Source organism: Prunus avium, chromosome 3, assembly GCF_965620075.1.
Source record: "Prunus avium chromosome 3, drPruAviu1.hap1.1, whole genome shotgun sequence".
Lineage (NCBI taxonomy): Eukaryota > Viridiplantae > Streptophyta > Magnoliopsida > Rosales > Rosaceae > Prunus > Prunus avium.
This window is the reverse complement of record NC_142286.1, coordinates 8,022,155-8,038,914: the sequence shown is the minus strand read 5'-3', so window position 1 is coordinate 8,038,914 and position 16,760 is coordinate 8,022,155. Positions and strand designations below refer to the sequence as shown.

Below are 16,760 nucleotides of genomic sequence, written 5' to 3'. Positions count from 1 at the left end.
CTGTACATATCATATGTACAGTATGAATTATACAGTATAGGTTATTAAATACAAGGCCCATTTCTACGTTCAGAAATAATTGATTTCCTGTTTGTAGGTTTTTACTGTTTGTAGGTTGGATGAGTGCTCTTGGAGTAGTCGGTCTGGCCCTGAACCTACGTGCCTATGACTTCATTTCAAGAAATTCATATAACGGAAGATCCTGAATTTGAGACTTTCTACACCAAAAATATTCTTTTAAATGAAGATATTCGGATGGCAGCTCAAGATCCATGTCCACAACTAAGATTTCCATTTCCTCAACTAGTCTGTGCTTCTGGGGGTGTGATGAAGTAATTGATCTTATTCCATTGCCAGTCAGCTCTTGTACAAGCCTCTTGAAGCTTGGGAGGTCAGTGAAGTTAGACCACGGACACAAGAACCTTATCAAACTATGATATTTGAAAAGGTAATAAAAAATGAACACATTGCGGGATGAGTAGAACAATGGAGAATGTGCATAGGCAAAGATAGTGTTATATGTAGTTCAATCTCTTGCTCACCATTTGTTGATGATCCAAAATTTGGCACAACAAAGTAAGACCGACATAATTACACTAAGAACACGAGCGAAGCATCGTGATTTACTATAATCGAATTACGTATACATTGAATAATTTTGAGATTTTCATTATGATAATATAGGTTACATTTTATAAGAGGAGAAAGTTGTGAAAGCCCTGTGAGAGTTCCCTCAAATAGGCAAAGGCTTGGGCCTTCTTCACTTGTGAGCTTTGAGTTTATGCTAACCCCATGACTACGAGAAACCACACAAACACCACTCAAAATAATTTTATGATAATTTGGATCAAATTTGAATGCCTAACCACATTTTGCTTCAATGGTTGGTTGTGATGAATTACTTTCACAACCAATGTTGCTCTCAAGAAAAAGAAGAAGAAAAGAATTACTTTTAAATAAAAACACTTACATTTAGCAATGGATACTGTCCCCAACAGCCCATTGACTACACCAAATCTCAGCCGTTGATCCACATATCTCCATCACAGATCCATTTTCTTACACATCAACGGTTCATGTTCCACACACTCATGCATCAACCGCGCCAGATTCCACCTTACTCCACTTTGACTCCCCCCACAAAACCCCAAACCTCCATTGGATACTCACTCCACCCTCACTCTGTCACATACATACTCCACCAAAAAAGCGCGCGAACCGAAGCGACGAAATGCCAGAGCTACCGGAGGTGGAGGCGGCCCGGAGGGCCATAGAGGAAAACTGCCTGGGGAAGAAGATAACGAAAGCGCTCATCGCCGATGACCCCAAAGTCATCGACGGAGTCTCTCGCGCCGACTTCGAGGCGTCGCTCTTGGGAAAGACCATCGTCTCTGCTCACCGCAAGGGCAAGAACTTGTGGCTCCGCCTCGACTCTCCTCCTTTCCCTTCCTTCCAATTCGGTGCCGTTTCGATACTTATTATCACCATTGTTGTCAATTTTATCATCACTGTGACAATGTACTGCGAAAATTCATATGTAATAATGTCTGGTGTTTTGTGGTTGTATGAGTTTCAGGGATGGCGGGTGCTATATATATTAAAGGGGTCGCGGTCACGAAATATAAGAGGTAAGGGTGTTTGCCCATGAAGTGAAATAAAATAGAAAGACCGAATTTTTGGGTTCCCTTTGGTGTTTTGGGCTGACCCAAACGAAGGGTTCAAGTAAAGAAGTGATTTTTTATTTTTTTTAACATGATGTTTGATTGAATTGTTTTCAGGTCTGCTGTAAAGGACACTGATGAGTGGCCTTCCAAGTATTCCAAGTTATTTGTTGAAGTACGTAAGAATTAATATTCTAAGACACCAACGGTGATGTTTTGTTGTTTTGTTGTTTTATATATGCTTATTTGGTAATGATTTTATCAAAATGAAATTACTGAGGCTGTGAGGGTTTCTCTGAGTCTCTGAGTCTAGATTTTTGTGGTTTTAGCAGGAAATGTATTCGAATGAGAGACAACTAAATATTAGCGATTGTAATTATAGCTACTAAACAAGGTGGTTTCTGAGACATTTCAGAGTACTCTAAGTTAACAGCCACTGTTTGAAGGTGTATATTCTTTTAGGATTTTCCGAAATTTTAAATCATCTCACATGCGAATGTTGAAGATGCAAAAAAAAAAAAATAAGGGTGAGGATTTAGCTCATTCCTTATAATTTTTTAATGAATGTGAATATTTATGTGTCTTCCATGCTGCAAGCAAAAATGGTGCGGGCCTTTCTTTATTTGAGATTTTATGTGCTTGAGAGCAGTTGGTAAAGGAAATAGTTGATGTGAATCTTCTTATGTGATTCTGCTTCATGATCAAGTTTCACTTCAACTGCAATTAGTTCCTTTCTACAATAGTTTGAGCCATTAAAGCTCATGGATGTATATTTCTTTTTCAATGTCTTTTCTCAACTTTGTTTCTTATCCCACTAGCAATCAAAGTGGAGTAGTAATTGTCTGACTCATTTATTTGTACTGATTGTAAACAATTTTATGAAGTACTTTCATGGATTTGATTGATCTGTTTTTTTGAAAAAAATATGGGTCATATTGTGAGTTAACTTATACCATTGTGACTGTCACATACTCCTTGGGCAGCTGGATGATGGTCTGGAGTTCTCTTTCACTGACAAGAGGCGATTTGCTAGAGTCCGCTTGCTCAAAGATGTATATAATATCCTCCTTAACCAGTAAAGTTTTCATGTTCTTCTTTTAAGCTGGCACTCTAATAAGCTTTCAATTTGTTGGTACAGCCAGCATCTGTGCCCCCCATATCTGAGCTCGGGCCTGATGCTCTCTTGGAGCCTATGACAGGGGATGAACTTTTTGAATCCTTGAGCAAGAAGAAAATTGCAATTAAGACTCTATTGCTTGATCAGGTTAGTACAGCTTGGTTCATTTTTTTAGCGTGTCAAATTATGGATAATATTACCATGGAATACAAATCAAAGGCTATTCTACAAGTATATAGTCGTATGTGTAGATATCGTTTTAAATTCTCCGTTATGTGTTTACCGTATAGATAATACCCTTTTTTTTTTATACATGTTTGCAGAGTTACATTTCAGGAATTGGAAATTGGGTTGCTGATGAAGTACTATATCAAGTCAGTTTGGTCTTTACATTTGAACAGTATCGTTTGTCTTATTTACATTCTAGTTGACATGAGATTGAACTATTCTAGGGACCCAAATAATAGGGTAAGATTGAGATACTGTATGGTCCCAGAAAAATGATGAGATTGAGATGGATGAGTTGCAATACTGAAAACTGAATAATTTTCAGTTAACTAGAATATGGGCTGGTCTGGATAAGAGAGATATATTGATGACCTAGATTTACAAGGGCTGTAGGATTAGGGATTCTTTGTATGCTCTTTTAACATTTGATGCATCCAATTCAAAATAAGTAGTCAGATACAAGAGTCTTGTCTTAAAACAACATATCCAAATGTAACCTAAGATGATTTGGTCATAGTTAGTAATTACTGAGAATGGAAACTTGCAAGAGAGATAGTATGCTTCAGGTTAACCATCCTTCAGAGTCTAAAATGACTTCTGGTTGTGACAGGAAGAAAGAACATGCACTTCGCTGACCTCCATTAGCCAGGGTTTATGGCTTTGTGCAATTCCATTATTTTTTCCAGGGGATTGGAAATATGCTCAATTGAATTCCTTTTATATGATACGTAAAGAAACTTCTAATTTACTCCTGGTGCTGATTCTTAAAGCTGCTTTAAATTATTACTGGTTTTCTTTTGTAGGTCTAAGATTATGCCTGATGGTGGACTTTTACAGTTTATTTGATTTCTTACAGGCAAGAATTCATCCAGAGCAAAGTGCTGCCAGCTTGTCGAAAGAAAATTATGGAAATTTGCACAAGAGCATCAAAGAGGTGTGAGATTTAACTTCTTATATTGAGTCCGCTAGTACCTGTACTTTTTTTTTTCCTCCCCGAGAGGTGAATATGCACTCTTCATTGCAAATATAGAGGATGAATACCTGTAGGTTATTGAATATGCGGTTCAAGTTGATGCAGACTCTATCCAGTTTCCCCGTGAATGGTTGTTTCATTTTCGGTGGGGCAAAAAGCCCGGAAAAGTTAATGGTAAGAAACTGGAAATATATGTGGTCATTTTGACAAGAGTTTATTTTACAGGTTATCGAAAAATCACTTGAAGTTGGGGCAGATAGTAGTCAATTTCCAAGTAATTGGATTTTTCATTCCCGTGAAAAGAAGCCTGGAAAGGCTTTTGTTGATGGTTTGGTTTCTGACCCTCGTGTGATTGTATGTTATTGCCTAACATTTGGTTAATTGATGTTTTCATGTAACGCAGGGAGGAAAATTGACTTTATCACAGTTGGTAGCAGGGTATGTCATGCTAAAAGAGGCCCTCTTATATTGCTCTTGTGGCAATTCTAAGTTTTTCTTTTCAGTGGTCCTTATTTATTTTTTACTTTGGGTTTTGTTCTTCTAGACTACAGCGTATGTACCAGAGCTTCAGAAGTTAAGTGGACAGCAAGCTGCCAGAGCAGGGAGTAAACAAGCTAACAAGAGAAAAGGGCATGGTGATGGTGTCAATGATGATGTTAATGAAGCAGCAAGTGATGAAGAAGTTAATGGAAGTGTGCAGTCGAAGAAAGGGAGGAAGCCTAGAGGTCAAGGTAAGAGGTCATCAGTGAAAAGAAAATCTAAAGAGAGTGATGATGAAGACAATGCCAATGACAGTGAGGATGATGACGATGATGACAGTGATGATCATCATGATGAAGATCAAAAGAATAAAACAAGAAAAGTGACCAATAATAAGCAATCCAAGGTAGAGAAGACATCAAAGAAACCAGTCCAGACCAGTCAGAATAGTAAGAAGATGAAGAAAGCAAAATAGGTAGCTACCGAGATATATTCAACACCTATGATGCGAAGTCCAGCTCTTTTTGGAAGTACGGGATGATGGGCGTACAAGGGGATTCAGTTTTTGTAACTAACTCTACCCAGCGGATTCAGTTTTTGTAGCTAGCTCTAGCCAGTAGTAAGCCTTTTTTTTATCATGAAATTGGCCAGTGCTAATTATGTGGTTATACTAATGACTTCCATTATGTATTATATGCGCAATTGTTGTTGGAAATATACTCTCTTTGCTTGCACCTAAAGTAGTGGTTATCCACAAATGAGGTTTAAATGCGTTACAGAAGAGTAGAGGCGAATAATCTTGACTGGACTTTCAAGTTACAAGACTACTCACAATGGTAGAACAGAAAGAAGACAATTATGAAATTCTTAGTTTGTATTTACCATTGTTTACTATAATACATATAAAAAAGAAGAGTATATTTAAAAAAATCTGAGTCCAAATGTTTACAATATGATACAACAAAAAAGGAGAAATATTTACACATGAACTGCCAAGGCAACTGGTAGGATCTTTTTTGCAGTTTAATGAATCCCCTCAAGTCATGCAGCTGTTTAACTGAAAGGAAATCACAGAGTAAAAGGAGCATTGTTAAGTGAATTCTCCTCGTACTCATTGTTATGTCATTGACGACTTCACCCTTGATTTGGCAATTTAAGAACAGAAAACAATCAAGCATTCCAGCAGAGAAATCATATCACTTCAACTCATAGGAGAACTAATGAGCACATTAATAGAATTATATATAAACCATGCAGCTCTAGTATGCTCATGCAGATAATTATATGCTGTAACGGGGAGAAAGGGTAGGCTTCTGATGTACAGCAGTCTCCTTCGAAAATGCAACATTCTGCAATTAATTGCTTCTGGAATAATATAATCACTTGATTGTAGCGTAACATATGCTACTTCATCAACTATTGTTTCATGTTTACCAGGGCACAAGGAGACCCTTCTCAAGTAGGTATCTGAATAATTTGCAGAATTAATTCAACTAAGTTGACAAAAGAGTTACAGGAAAGGTTTTCTTTCTTACCTTCAAACAATTAACTTGGAAGATGATGCCGATTTCCAGATTAAAGGTGGATTCATGCATTGAACTTAAAAGAACACTCTCAGAGCAGTAACAACTCTCTCTGGCCTGTTGCATATTTGTCAATACTTCATTAAGAAAAGTGAAAGAGGCAAAATAGTGTGAGACACATGAATTCTAACTGAAATCTGAAAGTCATTTACCAGTCCTCCTGTGGCATATGCCCAGCACCTTCTATCAACTTAAGCTTGACAGCAGTAGGGTTTCCTTTCTGAAACTCTTCCGCCACAGATTGAGGCAGATACTTGTCTGCAATCCCCCAAGCAACTAGAGTTGGTATATCCCAACTGAAGTCCAGAAGCCATTTTTTAGCAAGTCATCAGCAAAAAGTAAAATACATTATCGGAAACAGTTATACAAAATTCAAAGTTGTCATGTTGACCATGAAATGACAATCATCAAGTTGATAAGAGACCTATCACTATGGATGCAGTAAATGGCCAATCTGATGTAAAAACAGAACTCTAGATACTTTATGAATTTGAATTGTGCACATTCTCTCTCAGCTAAACGACTTTTTAGACAATTCTTTTTTTGGACAGATTTTATGCAATTCAACGATATTATAGAGGCACAAATAAAACGCTAAGCTATCTATTCTTAGCTGAAACATCTTGTGTCACAGAACTCTTTAGACTTCGTGCTAGAGGATACACAATAGGTGTGATTGTTTTAGGTATATTGTAAGCCTTGTTCACTGTTTTTGTGTTCCTTACTTTGAGGCAAATATTAATCAAAATGGTAAAGACCAATGGAAGTACAAGTTTCTCCTCTTTAACATCTGAAAATCAGAAATAAAACCCCACAAAACTGTCTATGATTTGACCATTGGAGCCTTTCTTCATATTATTATCTCTCCACGTTAACTTGAGTTAGTTACTGACTGATAACACATGAATTTTCCTTTAGGTTATAACAACGTCTGGCAGCCGTTATTCTAAATTCCAGAGAACTTTTTTATAGGCTCAAATTATCATTTTAAATCTGTCAACCTTTCGAGTTCAATGCTATAAACATATGACAAAAGCATGCAAACGAGAACCAACGTATTTAAAAGATAACACAGTAAAGGTATACCTTCCAGATGCAAAGCCAGATGCTATTTGGGTTGATATATTATTGAAATTGGCTGTTCTGGTAGCTTCAAGTATAGCTGAAACATTGATAGAAAAAAAAAGATATTTGAAAGGTTAAGAGAACCTTAATTCTGCTCATACTCATAATTAACTTCAACTCAAAATTACTTCAGAGACTAAAGGGCCCAATTATTTATTAGTAATCTAAAAATGTAAACATTGAATAATAGGGTCCTTTGAAGAAATGGATTACAAACCAAATCCAGGTCCACTGCTTGAAAGATATGGTAACCGGTACACATCAGCCTTTTCCAGCTTCAAGACGTAACTGTTGAAAGAAGACATGCTTTTTTGTAAGAGCTATGCCAAATCTCATTAGATATGTCAATGATGCTTTTTTTTTTTCCTTCTTTAAGTTTTATTTACTTCTAATATTGTTAGAAACTCAGTTGTTTGATAAATTTAGTTTGGTCTGTTACATGCCGTTTGCATTACCAATGATTTGGTTAAAGCACCATGGAAAATATGCATATGTTGAAACCTAAGGTTTGACATCTTTATCCATTTAACACAACGCCTAATACCAGCTACTAGCATCCTCAGGGCCTAAAAAAAGTACAAGCATCCTCAGTTTAGATGTAGCTGAGTGCTGCTTTCAGTTTATTTACACACTAATAGCAGCATTTGCTACTGGGAAGGAAAGGAAAAAATAGCACCAAGGAAGATTGTTAATATGCTTTCCATGGCCAACAAGACGGATATATCTTATGTGATTCCACAGAACTGGATAAATGAACTAGATACGTACGCGCTACCTGCTTCAATAAAGCGCTCTGCCATAACAGCATTCTGGCATGTAAATTCACCAAAAAGAGGAATTCTGAAAAGAATCAAAAGAAAATTGGAATGAAAATTTAGAAATAGATAGTACAAAGAAAATTAGAAACTAACTGTTAAATGTCTGATCAGCTCAAAACGAGAAAACGTGTAAAGCCTCAATCTGAGCCTTCGTCATAATGCAATAAATAATTGAACTTTTAATCATCCATGTTTTCTATTTGGAAGTGGCCCTAGCGTTTGGGTAAGCATGCCTTTCTCTTGAAATATTTCAATAAATATGTCGTCTAATTAACTTGAATTCGAGGATAACGTAAAAACTGTAACTAGTATTTTTACCTTCATGGCAGAAACAGTTCTTCATTAGAAAAACCATGTCAAGAGGTAAATCTGGCTTTTAATATCATGTTATTTTTTTCAAGTAAGAACATCAAACCTTAGTTGCTTAAACAGTCCAGGAACAGGAGATGAAACTGTGAGTGGACTATTTAGAATTGCAAGCTTTGATATTCTGCTTCGGTTTTTTAAGGCCCATGTCAATCCATATGAACCTACAAGAAATCCCTTCAAGGGGAGAATTAAAGCATGTAAGATACATTGTTTAATTACAAGAGTACCTATAACATAGATTTAACAATAGCTTGACTAGACTTTACTGAAATCTTTTGAACCAGAATATCTTTCATGACAAACACCAGTCCAATAGCTTGTCTTCTACAAGTGTTCAAACCTGAACGACCAGATAGAAAGGAGATTTGACCCCCAGCACATCTAGTAATTTGTCAAATTCTTCATGGAACTCCTCTTCTGTAGTGGAAACCAATATTTTTTTTTTAATAAGAAGAACATTATAGGAGACTCTCCCCAAAATAAAAATTCTGGCATGAGAAGTCTTCTACTAAAAGAATATACCTTTGTAATCAAATCCATATCCAGGCTGTGGCTTGTCACTGAAACCAAACCCTAGCCAATCAGGTGCAAAGCAGTGGAACCCAAGTTCTGACATCTATTCAAGATAAAGGTAATGATTCTGAAGTTTAGCAGCAATAAGTTGACAGCTAAGGCAGACTAAGTCACAATAAAGACTCAAATTACATGAACATGAGATTCAAGAGAATGTCTGAGCATGTAGGTGTGGTCAAAACACTGTAGCATGGATTATCTACTCTACAGTTTCTTAAGCTTTCTGCCGTAAGTATTTACAATAAGCCAAAATCAGCAAAATAAATAGTAGTATATAACATCGAAAACGAAATTCAGCTAGACCTGAGACATAACGTTTCTGTAGCTATAAGATTGCGTGGGAGCACCATGAAGAAAGATAACTGTCCCACGTTGGCTCTCAGCTGATCCTGCAAAGTAAAATCGTTCTTGTAAAGTTAAAAAGAACAAAAAGAGGAACTAGTATAATGTGGCAACATAATTTTTTTACCAGTTTCTCTCACAAACCATACATGCTCCCCCGATCTGATGTATTTTCCATATTCCTTCCCCTTGTCTTCTATCCTCTAGAGTCAAAAGCAAGAAATTAAATATTTACAAATATCTGGCTATATAAACTGTCAAATAATAGCATGTAACATGAAAAATTTAGAGCACATTCTGAATGACCACAAATTCAAGAATTCCACAGCCATGATGATATTGCATACTATTTTCTGGTGAAAGACTTATTTTTTTATGAGTCTGGTGAAAGACTTTTTCCTTCATAGTATGCTATAACTTCTATCTTGTGCAGCAATGGCGTACTAAAGTCCAGAGTCCAAATTCCATCTTTCAACTTTCGTTAAAGCTACGACTCTACGAGTAATTCCAAAGCAAACATTGACTCAACTGCACTCAGCATTCACAACCTTGTGTGGTTCCCTTGTTAGAGTTCACAAGATTCTAGTAACTCTTTGCAAAAGCACTTGTATCAATGGCTTATATGATATATCTATACAATTCTCAGAATTGCTTTAACAATGACACTATTTTAAATTTAATTGAAACCCAGTTGACAAATAGACAATATCATAAGATTGAATACGTCAATAAAGAGAATTCGTCAGCAATTCTTCATAAAAACAGTGAACTCAAACTAGAGCTTACATAAAGCATTTGGCCGACATTGCCAGACTCTGCAGGGCTCTCAATGATCTGAATGGCGCTGCGGCTTGACGGGTTATCAGTGACAAAGCCAAAGGGATTGAAAGCTGACGAGTCTTTGTCTTCGTCTTTGTCCTCGGTTTTTTCCTGGTCTGCAGCACTGACTATGACTCTTGCTCTTCTTCTACTGCCACTACAACTTGCAAGCCAGCCTATTTGGGATTTGGGTTTGAAAGGATTGAGTATGGAGGACAGAGGAGAAGAAGAGGGAGGGAGGGTGAGAGGCAGAGAGAGCAGAGCCCAAGCCATTTTTCTGGTTGTGGCTGCTGGAGCTTGGAAGTTGAGAACCAACGGTTTAAAAATGAATAGATACAGGCACCACTGTAGTCTGTTGCCAAAGTTTAGCTGCTCAAGTTCATTCTTTCCCAACCACGCGTTTATAATTTGCACAACTTTTTGACCCAAACTAAAACCACACAAAGGATTTTTCTTTCTGCCAATTCTTTATGTATGTCTTGTGCATGTGTTTAAGTGCCCTTCATCAAAATATGTTACCTCTAAGAAAAATTAACGATAAAAAAAAATATAGAAGTTAATTATTTTTAAATAATTTAATAAACTCACATTTTGAGTTCGCAGGACTGAAGAAAAAAACCGTTTGAGTCGGGCAATGCATGAATAGTTGTATTTTGAAGGAGGAAATTTGAATTTAACACAATTTGAGTTGGAGATGGTCCAAGTTTCACAAAGATAAAAAAATGTTACCTCCAAGTGGGTGAGAGCACTTATTTTATACTTGCATTGCGTTTGATTTTTCTTTCCTCAATATTGCTTTGTATGAAAATTGTTTCAAATCAAATTAACGGCTCTAGCCTCTAGCAAACATCATTGAACCAATACAAATAAGAGATAGTGAGGCTCACCAAATTCGTTCATTAAATCACGTATCAATACACATGTCGTTGGTTCAAATTCCTTTCTTCCAATATGACTTGTATTAATTTTTTTATTTACATTTTCATTGTATTAGAAAAATTCAAAATACTGAATAAAACACAACCTTAAATGTATAAAACATTGTTGAGTACCTACGCGGCTTTGCATTCATTAACAGGAAAAAAGAAACTATTGATTATTTTTGGCCATAATCCATTTACTAATTATGATATTTAGTTACATACCCATTCTTAGCACTAAAACTATAAATAAATCATACATCATTTAATTTCTATAAATAAACAAAAAAAAACCTAAAAAATGATAGCTGGCTCTATTAAATTTAATTTTGATTATTAAATTATTTTGATGCCATATTGAGTGTTTTGGGTTTTTTAATGAGGTTTTAGGGTTGAGTTTGTTTTAAGAAATTAATGGCAGTTTTATAATTTAAAAGAAGTTAAAAGCCATTTTGTTTTGTTGTAATGGGCTTTGGGTGTGTTTCCAAAGTCAATTTCATATATGGTTTTTTTTATAATTTGAGCTTTTATATTGGGTATAATAGTGAATCTTCCTTATTAATTTGCAATTACGAGAAAAATGAAGGACTTAAATCCAAAACAAAAAAGAAAAAAGCAAAAAAGGGGTCCCAGCAGTTGAGGGTAAAACTAAGGTCACACAACTTTGACAGAAGGCGTGCTCAAAGCTCAAACCATGACCGGCGAAAACACTTTTTCTCCGAGCGACCAGGTCTTCTCAGCAAACTCTAACCTCCATATCACTGTAAGCTCGCGTTACCTTCTTCATCCACTCTGCTTGTAATTGTTCTTACAATTTATCTTACATTGTTCACTTTCTGTTTGATTCCTGAGAAAATTAGGGTTAAGAAAAGGAATTTTCAATGGAAAGGTGGATAAAAACCATTTGGGATTCAAAATCTAACAATTATTGAGTAGGATTGGAAATTCAGATACTGGGAAGTAGTTAGCTTGCTTGAATTAAGCTGTGACAGAAAAAAGAAATTTACAGTTGGCAACCAAATGGAAGAATTCAGTTTCTTTTTGAATAACTCTAAAATTAAAAAAGATCGAAACTTTAAATGAAAGTAGCAGAGAATTATGCAACGGAGCTTTAGATACGACAGATAAGCATCCGAATTTTGCATCTGGTCTGTGCGTCGAGAGGATTGACAGGGAGAGTCCCGAGGAACTGAGCTACATTTATTGAAGATAGATAAACATCATATAGTGAATAGGATTGAGATTTTTCTGTCACTCCGCAATAACAAAGAGCCTACTTTTTTCATAGCAAAGGAACAGCCAGAAAACAATATTTAAGGGAGTTTTCGATACATCATAAAAGCATCAGAGTTTTGCATATGTTCTGTACGTACATGTAGAGAGAGGGGCAACTGAGCTACACGTATTAGAAGAAAGATAAGAATCATAAACTGAACAAGATGAGACTTTTCTGTCACTTTGCAACAACAAAATGGCCGTCATACACATGCTTGGTTTGCAAGCTATTTACTTGATAAGAGAACAGTTCTATTAGAAAGAAATTAGAAAACAAGATGGACAAGAAGTCCATCAGGAGCAATACATCTAAAAAGAAAACCAAGCAATGACTTGGTTGGCATGCTATTGCTCCATTTTTTATCTTCTTATCTTTCATAAATTCTGCCTGTCTTTGGAATATCTTAAGAATTAATGACTTGTTTACTATTGCAGATACAAGAAGGTTCTCAAAACAACGACCAACTGCTGGAGAATGAAAACAATGACCTTGAAAATGACTGCGAGCAATTATTTGAGATTGAAGGCAATGAGCCTGAAAGTGAAAGAGATGATGCAAGTGATCAATTATTTGACATTCAAAGTAATGACCATGAAAACGACGGAGGTGATATAAATGAGCATCTGTTTGAAATTGAAGGCAATGACCATGAAAGTAGCAGGGATGATAGAACAATAATTGATTATCAAAATGGTGGATCTCAAGAAAAGGCCTATCCCCCACCAGTCGTGGGTTTGGAGTTTGATTCATATGATGATGCTTACAATTATTATAATTGTTATGCTAAGGAACTTGGATTTGCTATCAGGGTGAAATCCTCATGGACAAAGCGTAACAGCAAGGAGAAGCGTGGTGCAGTGCTCTGTTGCAATTGTGAGGGTTTTAAAACAATTAAAGAAGCAAACAGCCGCAAGAAAGAAACAAGAACAGGCTGTCTAGCAATGATAAGGTTGAGATTAGTAGAATCTAACAGATGGAGAGTGGATGAAGTCAAGCTTGAACACAACCATTTATTCGATCCTGAAAGAGCTCAGAACTCCAAGTCGCACAAGAGGATGGACTCAGGAGCTAAAAGAAAGATGGAGCCAACTGTTGATGTTGAAGTACGCACAATCAAGTTATATCGGACACCTGTTGTAGATGCAGTTGGTTATGGAAGCTCAAACTCAAACGAGGGAGAAACTAACAACCATGTTGATCGTTCCAAGCGATTGAAACTCAAAAATGGAGATGCAAGAGCAATTTATAAGTATTTTTGCCGGGTTCAGCTAACCGATCCTAATTTTTTCTATGTGATCGATCTCAATGATGAAGGGTATTTGAGGAATGTGTTTTGGATTGATTCCAGGTCTAGGGCAGCGTACAATTACTTTGGTGACGTGGTTTCATTTGAGACTACATGCTTGTCAAACAATTATGCGATTCCACTTGTTGCGTTTGTTGGAGTAAATCACCATGGACAAACTATCTTGCTTGGTTGTGGTTTGCTAGCCGATGAGACACTAGAAACATATATATGGTTATTTAGGGCATGGCTTACGTGTATGTCTGGTCGCCCTCCACAAACTATCATCACAAACCAGTGCAAGGCCATGCAAAGTGCTCTAGCAGAGGTATTTCCTAGGGCTCATCATCGTCTTTCTTCTTCACATGTCATGCAAAGTATTCTTGAGAATATGGGAGCAATACAAGAATATGAGGCATTTCAAATGATTTTGAGTAGGACTGTATATGACTCAATAAAAGTAGATGAGTTTGAATTGGCTTGGGAGCATATGATTCAGAGATTTGGAATAAGGGATCATGAGTTTATTCAAACTTTGTATGATGATCGAGAGCGATGGGTTCCAGTTTACTCAAAAGACACAGTTTTTGCTGTAATGCCCAATTTTCTGAAAGGTGAGTCCACAAACCCATTTTTTGATGGTTATGTGCATCAACAAACTTCGTTGGAAGAGTTTCTTGATGTTTATGATGTAGTTTTAGAAAAGAAGCGTCAGGAAGAAGCTCGTAATGATTTTGAGTCGAGAGAATTGACTCCAATGTTAAGAACAAGATGCTATTACGAGTTGCAACTCTCTAAGTTTTACACAAAAGATGTATTCATAAAGTTTCAAGATGAGGTTGTGATGATGTCTTCTTGCTTTAGCATAACTCAAGTTCACACAAATGGACCAATTGTGACATACATGATCAAAGAACGTGAAGGGGAGGAAATTATGAGGGATAATAATAGGAACTTTGAAGTTATGTATGACAAAGCAGGAGCAGAAGTTCGTTGTATGTGTAGTTGCTTTAATTTAAATGGCTACCTATGCCGACACGCCTTATGCATCCTGAACTATAATGGTGTGGAAGAAATACCGTTTCAGTATATCTTGTCGAGATGGAGAAAAGACATTAAGCGGTTGTATGTACCAGATCTTGGGAGCAATAATGTTGATATCACAAACCCAGTTCAGTGGTTTGATCATTTGTATAGAAGAGCGATGCAAGTTGTTCAGGAAGGGATGATTTCTCAGGATCACTATATGGTATCTTGGCAAGCATTTAAAGAGTCTTTGAATAAGGTCCGTCTAGTAGCAGATAAGAATGTATAGTTTATAACAATGTGTATCTGAAGCCTTCCATCGTTCTTGCTGGAGAGATGATATGCTGGTATTAATCAATACCCAGGAAAAACAAGAGAGAAAAAGACCGGCGATCTACTGCATGAATAGAAGGGTAGAACCAAGGAAGACAACTGAATACCGGGAATTCAGAGAGAAGGATCAGCAGAGGTACTTATGTGGATTGTAAACTCAAATAAGATTCAAGCTAGTTGTTGACAATCTAGTAGTAATTGGCGGTCATCATCTCCTAGGAGCCTATACATAACTAAACTAGGGACCCACCTAAATTTAGTGTATAAATTTTTAGGATCAATAATTGGACCATTCGACCAGGCAAACTAAATACACTTTTCTTGGAAAATGAAGGAGATTACTTGTTTCTGGAAATAATGTTGAAGGCAGAGTCTCTTCTCTTTTTTTTTTCTCACGCACTCACAAACCTTTCCCTCCTCTCTCTCATTGGGAGGAAGAAGATAAGGGTCGGAAGCCCTCAGTTATAACTCTTATCAAAAACCCAATTTGACAAGGAAAAAAAAAATTACGTCAGGGCTTGTCTCTTTTTTCCTTTTGTTTTTCTTTACCTTTCTATACATTAGGCCTTATATTGCCTCTGCTTTTGTTAGGCCCTTATTGTTAGTTTCTTCTTTAACTATTTGTAAGTGTACCTTTGAACCTTGCTTGTGTTGCTCTCTGCGTTTTAGGCTTTTTGGCATTTTCTGCAAATCAAGCCTTGCGTTTATGTTTTGGCATGGCTTGGGGTATTTGTTTTGTGTTTTGTAATTAAATTCGTTGTCAGGAATCGTTTTTGTTGGTTTTTAAGTATACTTAAATTTGAATGTGTGGGACTCTGACAGAGGGTATAAATTTACATAAAGTTATAAAGTGTACAATTCTATTCGAGTATTTGTTCGTCATTTGTGATTGTATGGGGCTGTCTTGAGTCAAGAAAATAGCAATTTCTCCTTGATTAGGCTTGGATCACTATTAATCTCCATCTTGATGATGGTAATTATCATGACCGAAAATCTAAGTGATATGTCTTGTATCGGAACTCTTTAGTTTAATTTTTATCATAGACAAGAATCATGACCAAATTGTTGAACATAAGAACAAGTTATTATGTCCTTGGATTATCTCTTCATTGTGTTCAATTGACACTTGAGTATTAATTGATTTTGTCAATTACGCATTGGCATTGCTAACGCTGTGTAGAAATTGCAGGTGTTTCTGGCACGTGCAAGAAGATGAAAGTTGTCATTGAACAGTATAGAAGGTTAAGAACTACCCCCAGGTGCAGAATGTTTGTAGGTTAGACACATTTGTTTCTTTCTTTATAGTTTACATTGGAAGGGATCAAACCCCTGCCTACCATAACGGGCTTGGCAAAATCAGCGGGGAAAGAAGACCCTATTGAGTTTGACTCTAATCCGACTTTATGAAATGACTTAAGAGGTGTAGTATAAGTAGGACCTTCAGAATCCTAACCCATTTCCATACCCTCCCTCTCCACTTGGGCTAACCCCAAGGGCTTCTAGAAGTTTGTTTCTTCAAGCTAGTTGAGCTGATATTGTACTCTCTTAGCTTTTTCCATTGTAATGTAAAAGATTGTATAGTCATTTAGTGATTTAGCATCCTTGACTCTTGGACGTGCATGGTATTGTTCTCTTGAAGATAGCTTTACTCCCTTAGCTTTTGTTAACTTTGAAGGCTGTTTAACTCCACTTCTTGTCATTGAGTCTGATTGGGATTGGACAATTTCAAAAGCCTGTATTCTTTCGGGGTCACAGGTACATATACGTGGTAGATGGAAACACGGACATTATATTTTTGAAAAAGTTTACACGCTGCGCAATAATGCTAGGGC

General features: G+C 36.6%; 3 protein-coding genes across 12 annotated transcripts; 2 read left to right on the top strand and 1 right to left on the bottom strand.

The window, feature by feature from the left end:
• Positions 1 to 1,089: 1,089 nt before the first annotated feature.
• Positions 1,090 to 5,199, top strand: MMH-1 (MUTM homolog-1). 8 transcript variants are annotated; one of them, XM_088250745.1, is made up of 11 exons: positions 1,090 to 1,460; positions 1,577 to 1,628; positions 1,779 to 1,836; positions 2,645 to 2,713; positions 2,800 to 2,925; positions 3,102 to 3,152; positions 3,617 to 3,760; positions 3,863 to 3,940; positions 4,037 to 4,153; positions 4,383 to 4,417; positions 4,524 to 4,700. In XM_088250745.1, the coding sequence occupies exons 1-11, from the start codon at positions 1,232 to 1,234 to the stop codon at positions 4,555 to 4,557; spliced, it is 993 nt and encodes a 330-aa protein (XP_088106871.1). In that variant the 5' UTR covers positions 1,090 to 1,231; the 3' UTR covers positions 4,558 to 4,700. The 8 variants fall into 8 exon arrangements, with proteins under 8 accessions (XP_088106871.1, XP_088106869.1, XP_021826673.2 ...); XM_088250743.1 differs by having other exon boundaries at positions 1,121 to 1,460; positions 4,054 to 4,153; positions 4,524 to 5,199; XM_021970981.2 differs by lacking the exon at positions 4,037 to 4,153 and adding an exon at positions 4,205 to 4,253 and having other exon boundaries at positions 1,124 to 1,460; positions 4,524 to 5,199.
• Positions 5,200 to 5,315: 116 nt separating this feature from the next.
• LOC110767444 (alpha/beta-Hydrolases superfamily protein) lies at positions 5,316 to 10,463 on the bottom strand. Its single transcript, XM_021970987.2, has 12 exons — positions 10,056 to 10,463; positions 9,397 to 9,472; positions 9,231 to 9,316; positions 8,877 to 8,970; positions 8,695 to 8,771; positions 8,401 to 8,528; positions 7,936 to 8,007; positions 7,385 to 7,455; positions 7,129 to 7,204; positions 6,195 to 6,338; positions 5,995 to 6,099; positions 5,316 to 5,516 (listed from the first exon to the last, which is right to left on the bottom strand). The coding sequence occupies exons 1-11, from the start codon at positions 10,359 to 10,361 to the stop codon at positions 6,060 to 6,062; spliced, it is 1,170 nt and encodes a 389-aa protein (XP_021826679.2). The 5' UTR covers positions 10,362 to 10,463; the 3' UTR covers positions 5,316 to 5,516; positions 5,995 to 6,059.
• A 1,161-nt stretch (positions 10,464 to 11,624) lies between these two features.
• On the top strand, positions 11,625 to 16,538 carry LOC110767464 (protein FAR1-RELATED SEQUENCE 8-like). 3 transcript variants are annotated; one of them, XR_002528327.2, is made up of 3 exons: positions 11,625 to 11,771; positions 12,719 to 15,064; positions 16,118 to 16,538. XR_002528327.2 is itself a non-coding variant. In XM_021971008.2 (2 exons), the coding sequence occupies exons 1-2, from the start codon at positions 11,703 to 11,705 to the stop codon at positions 14,882 to 14,884; spliced, it is 2,235 nt and encodes a 744-aa protein (XP_021826700.2). In that variant the 5' UTR covers positions 11,625 to 11,702; the 3' UTR covers positions 14,885 to 15,581. The 3 variants fall into 3 exon arrangements, 1 of the variants encoding a protein (XP_021826700.2); XR_002528328.2 differs by having other exon boundaries at positions 16,109 to 16,538; XM_021971008.2 differs by lacking the exon at positions 16,118 to 16,538 and having other exon boundaries at positions 12,719 to 15,581.
• Positions 16,539 to 16,760: the final 222 nt, after the last annotated feature.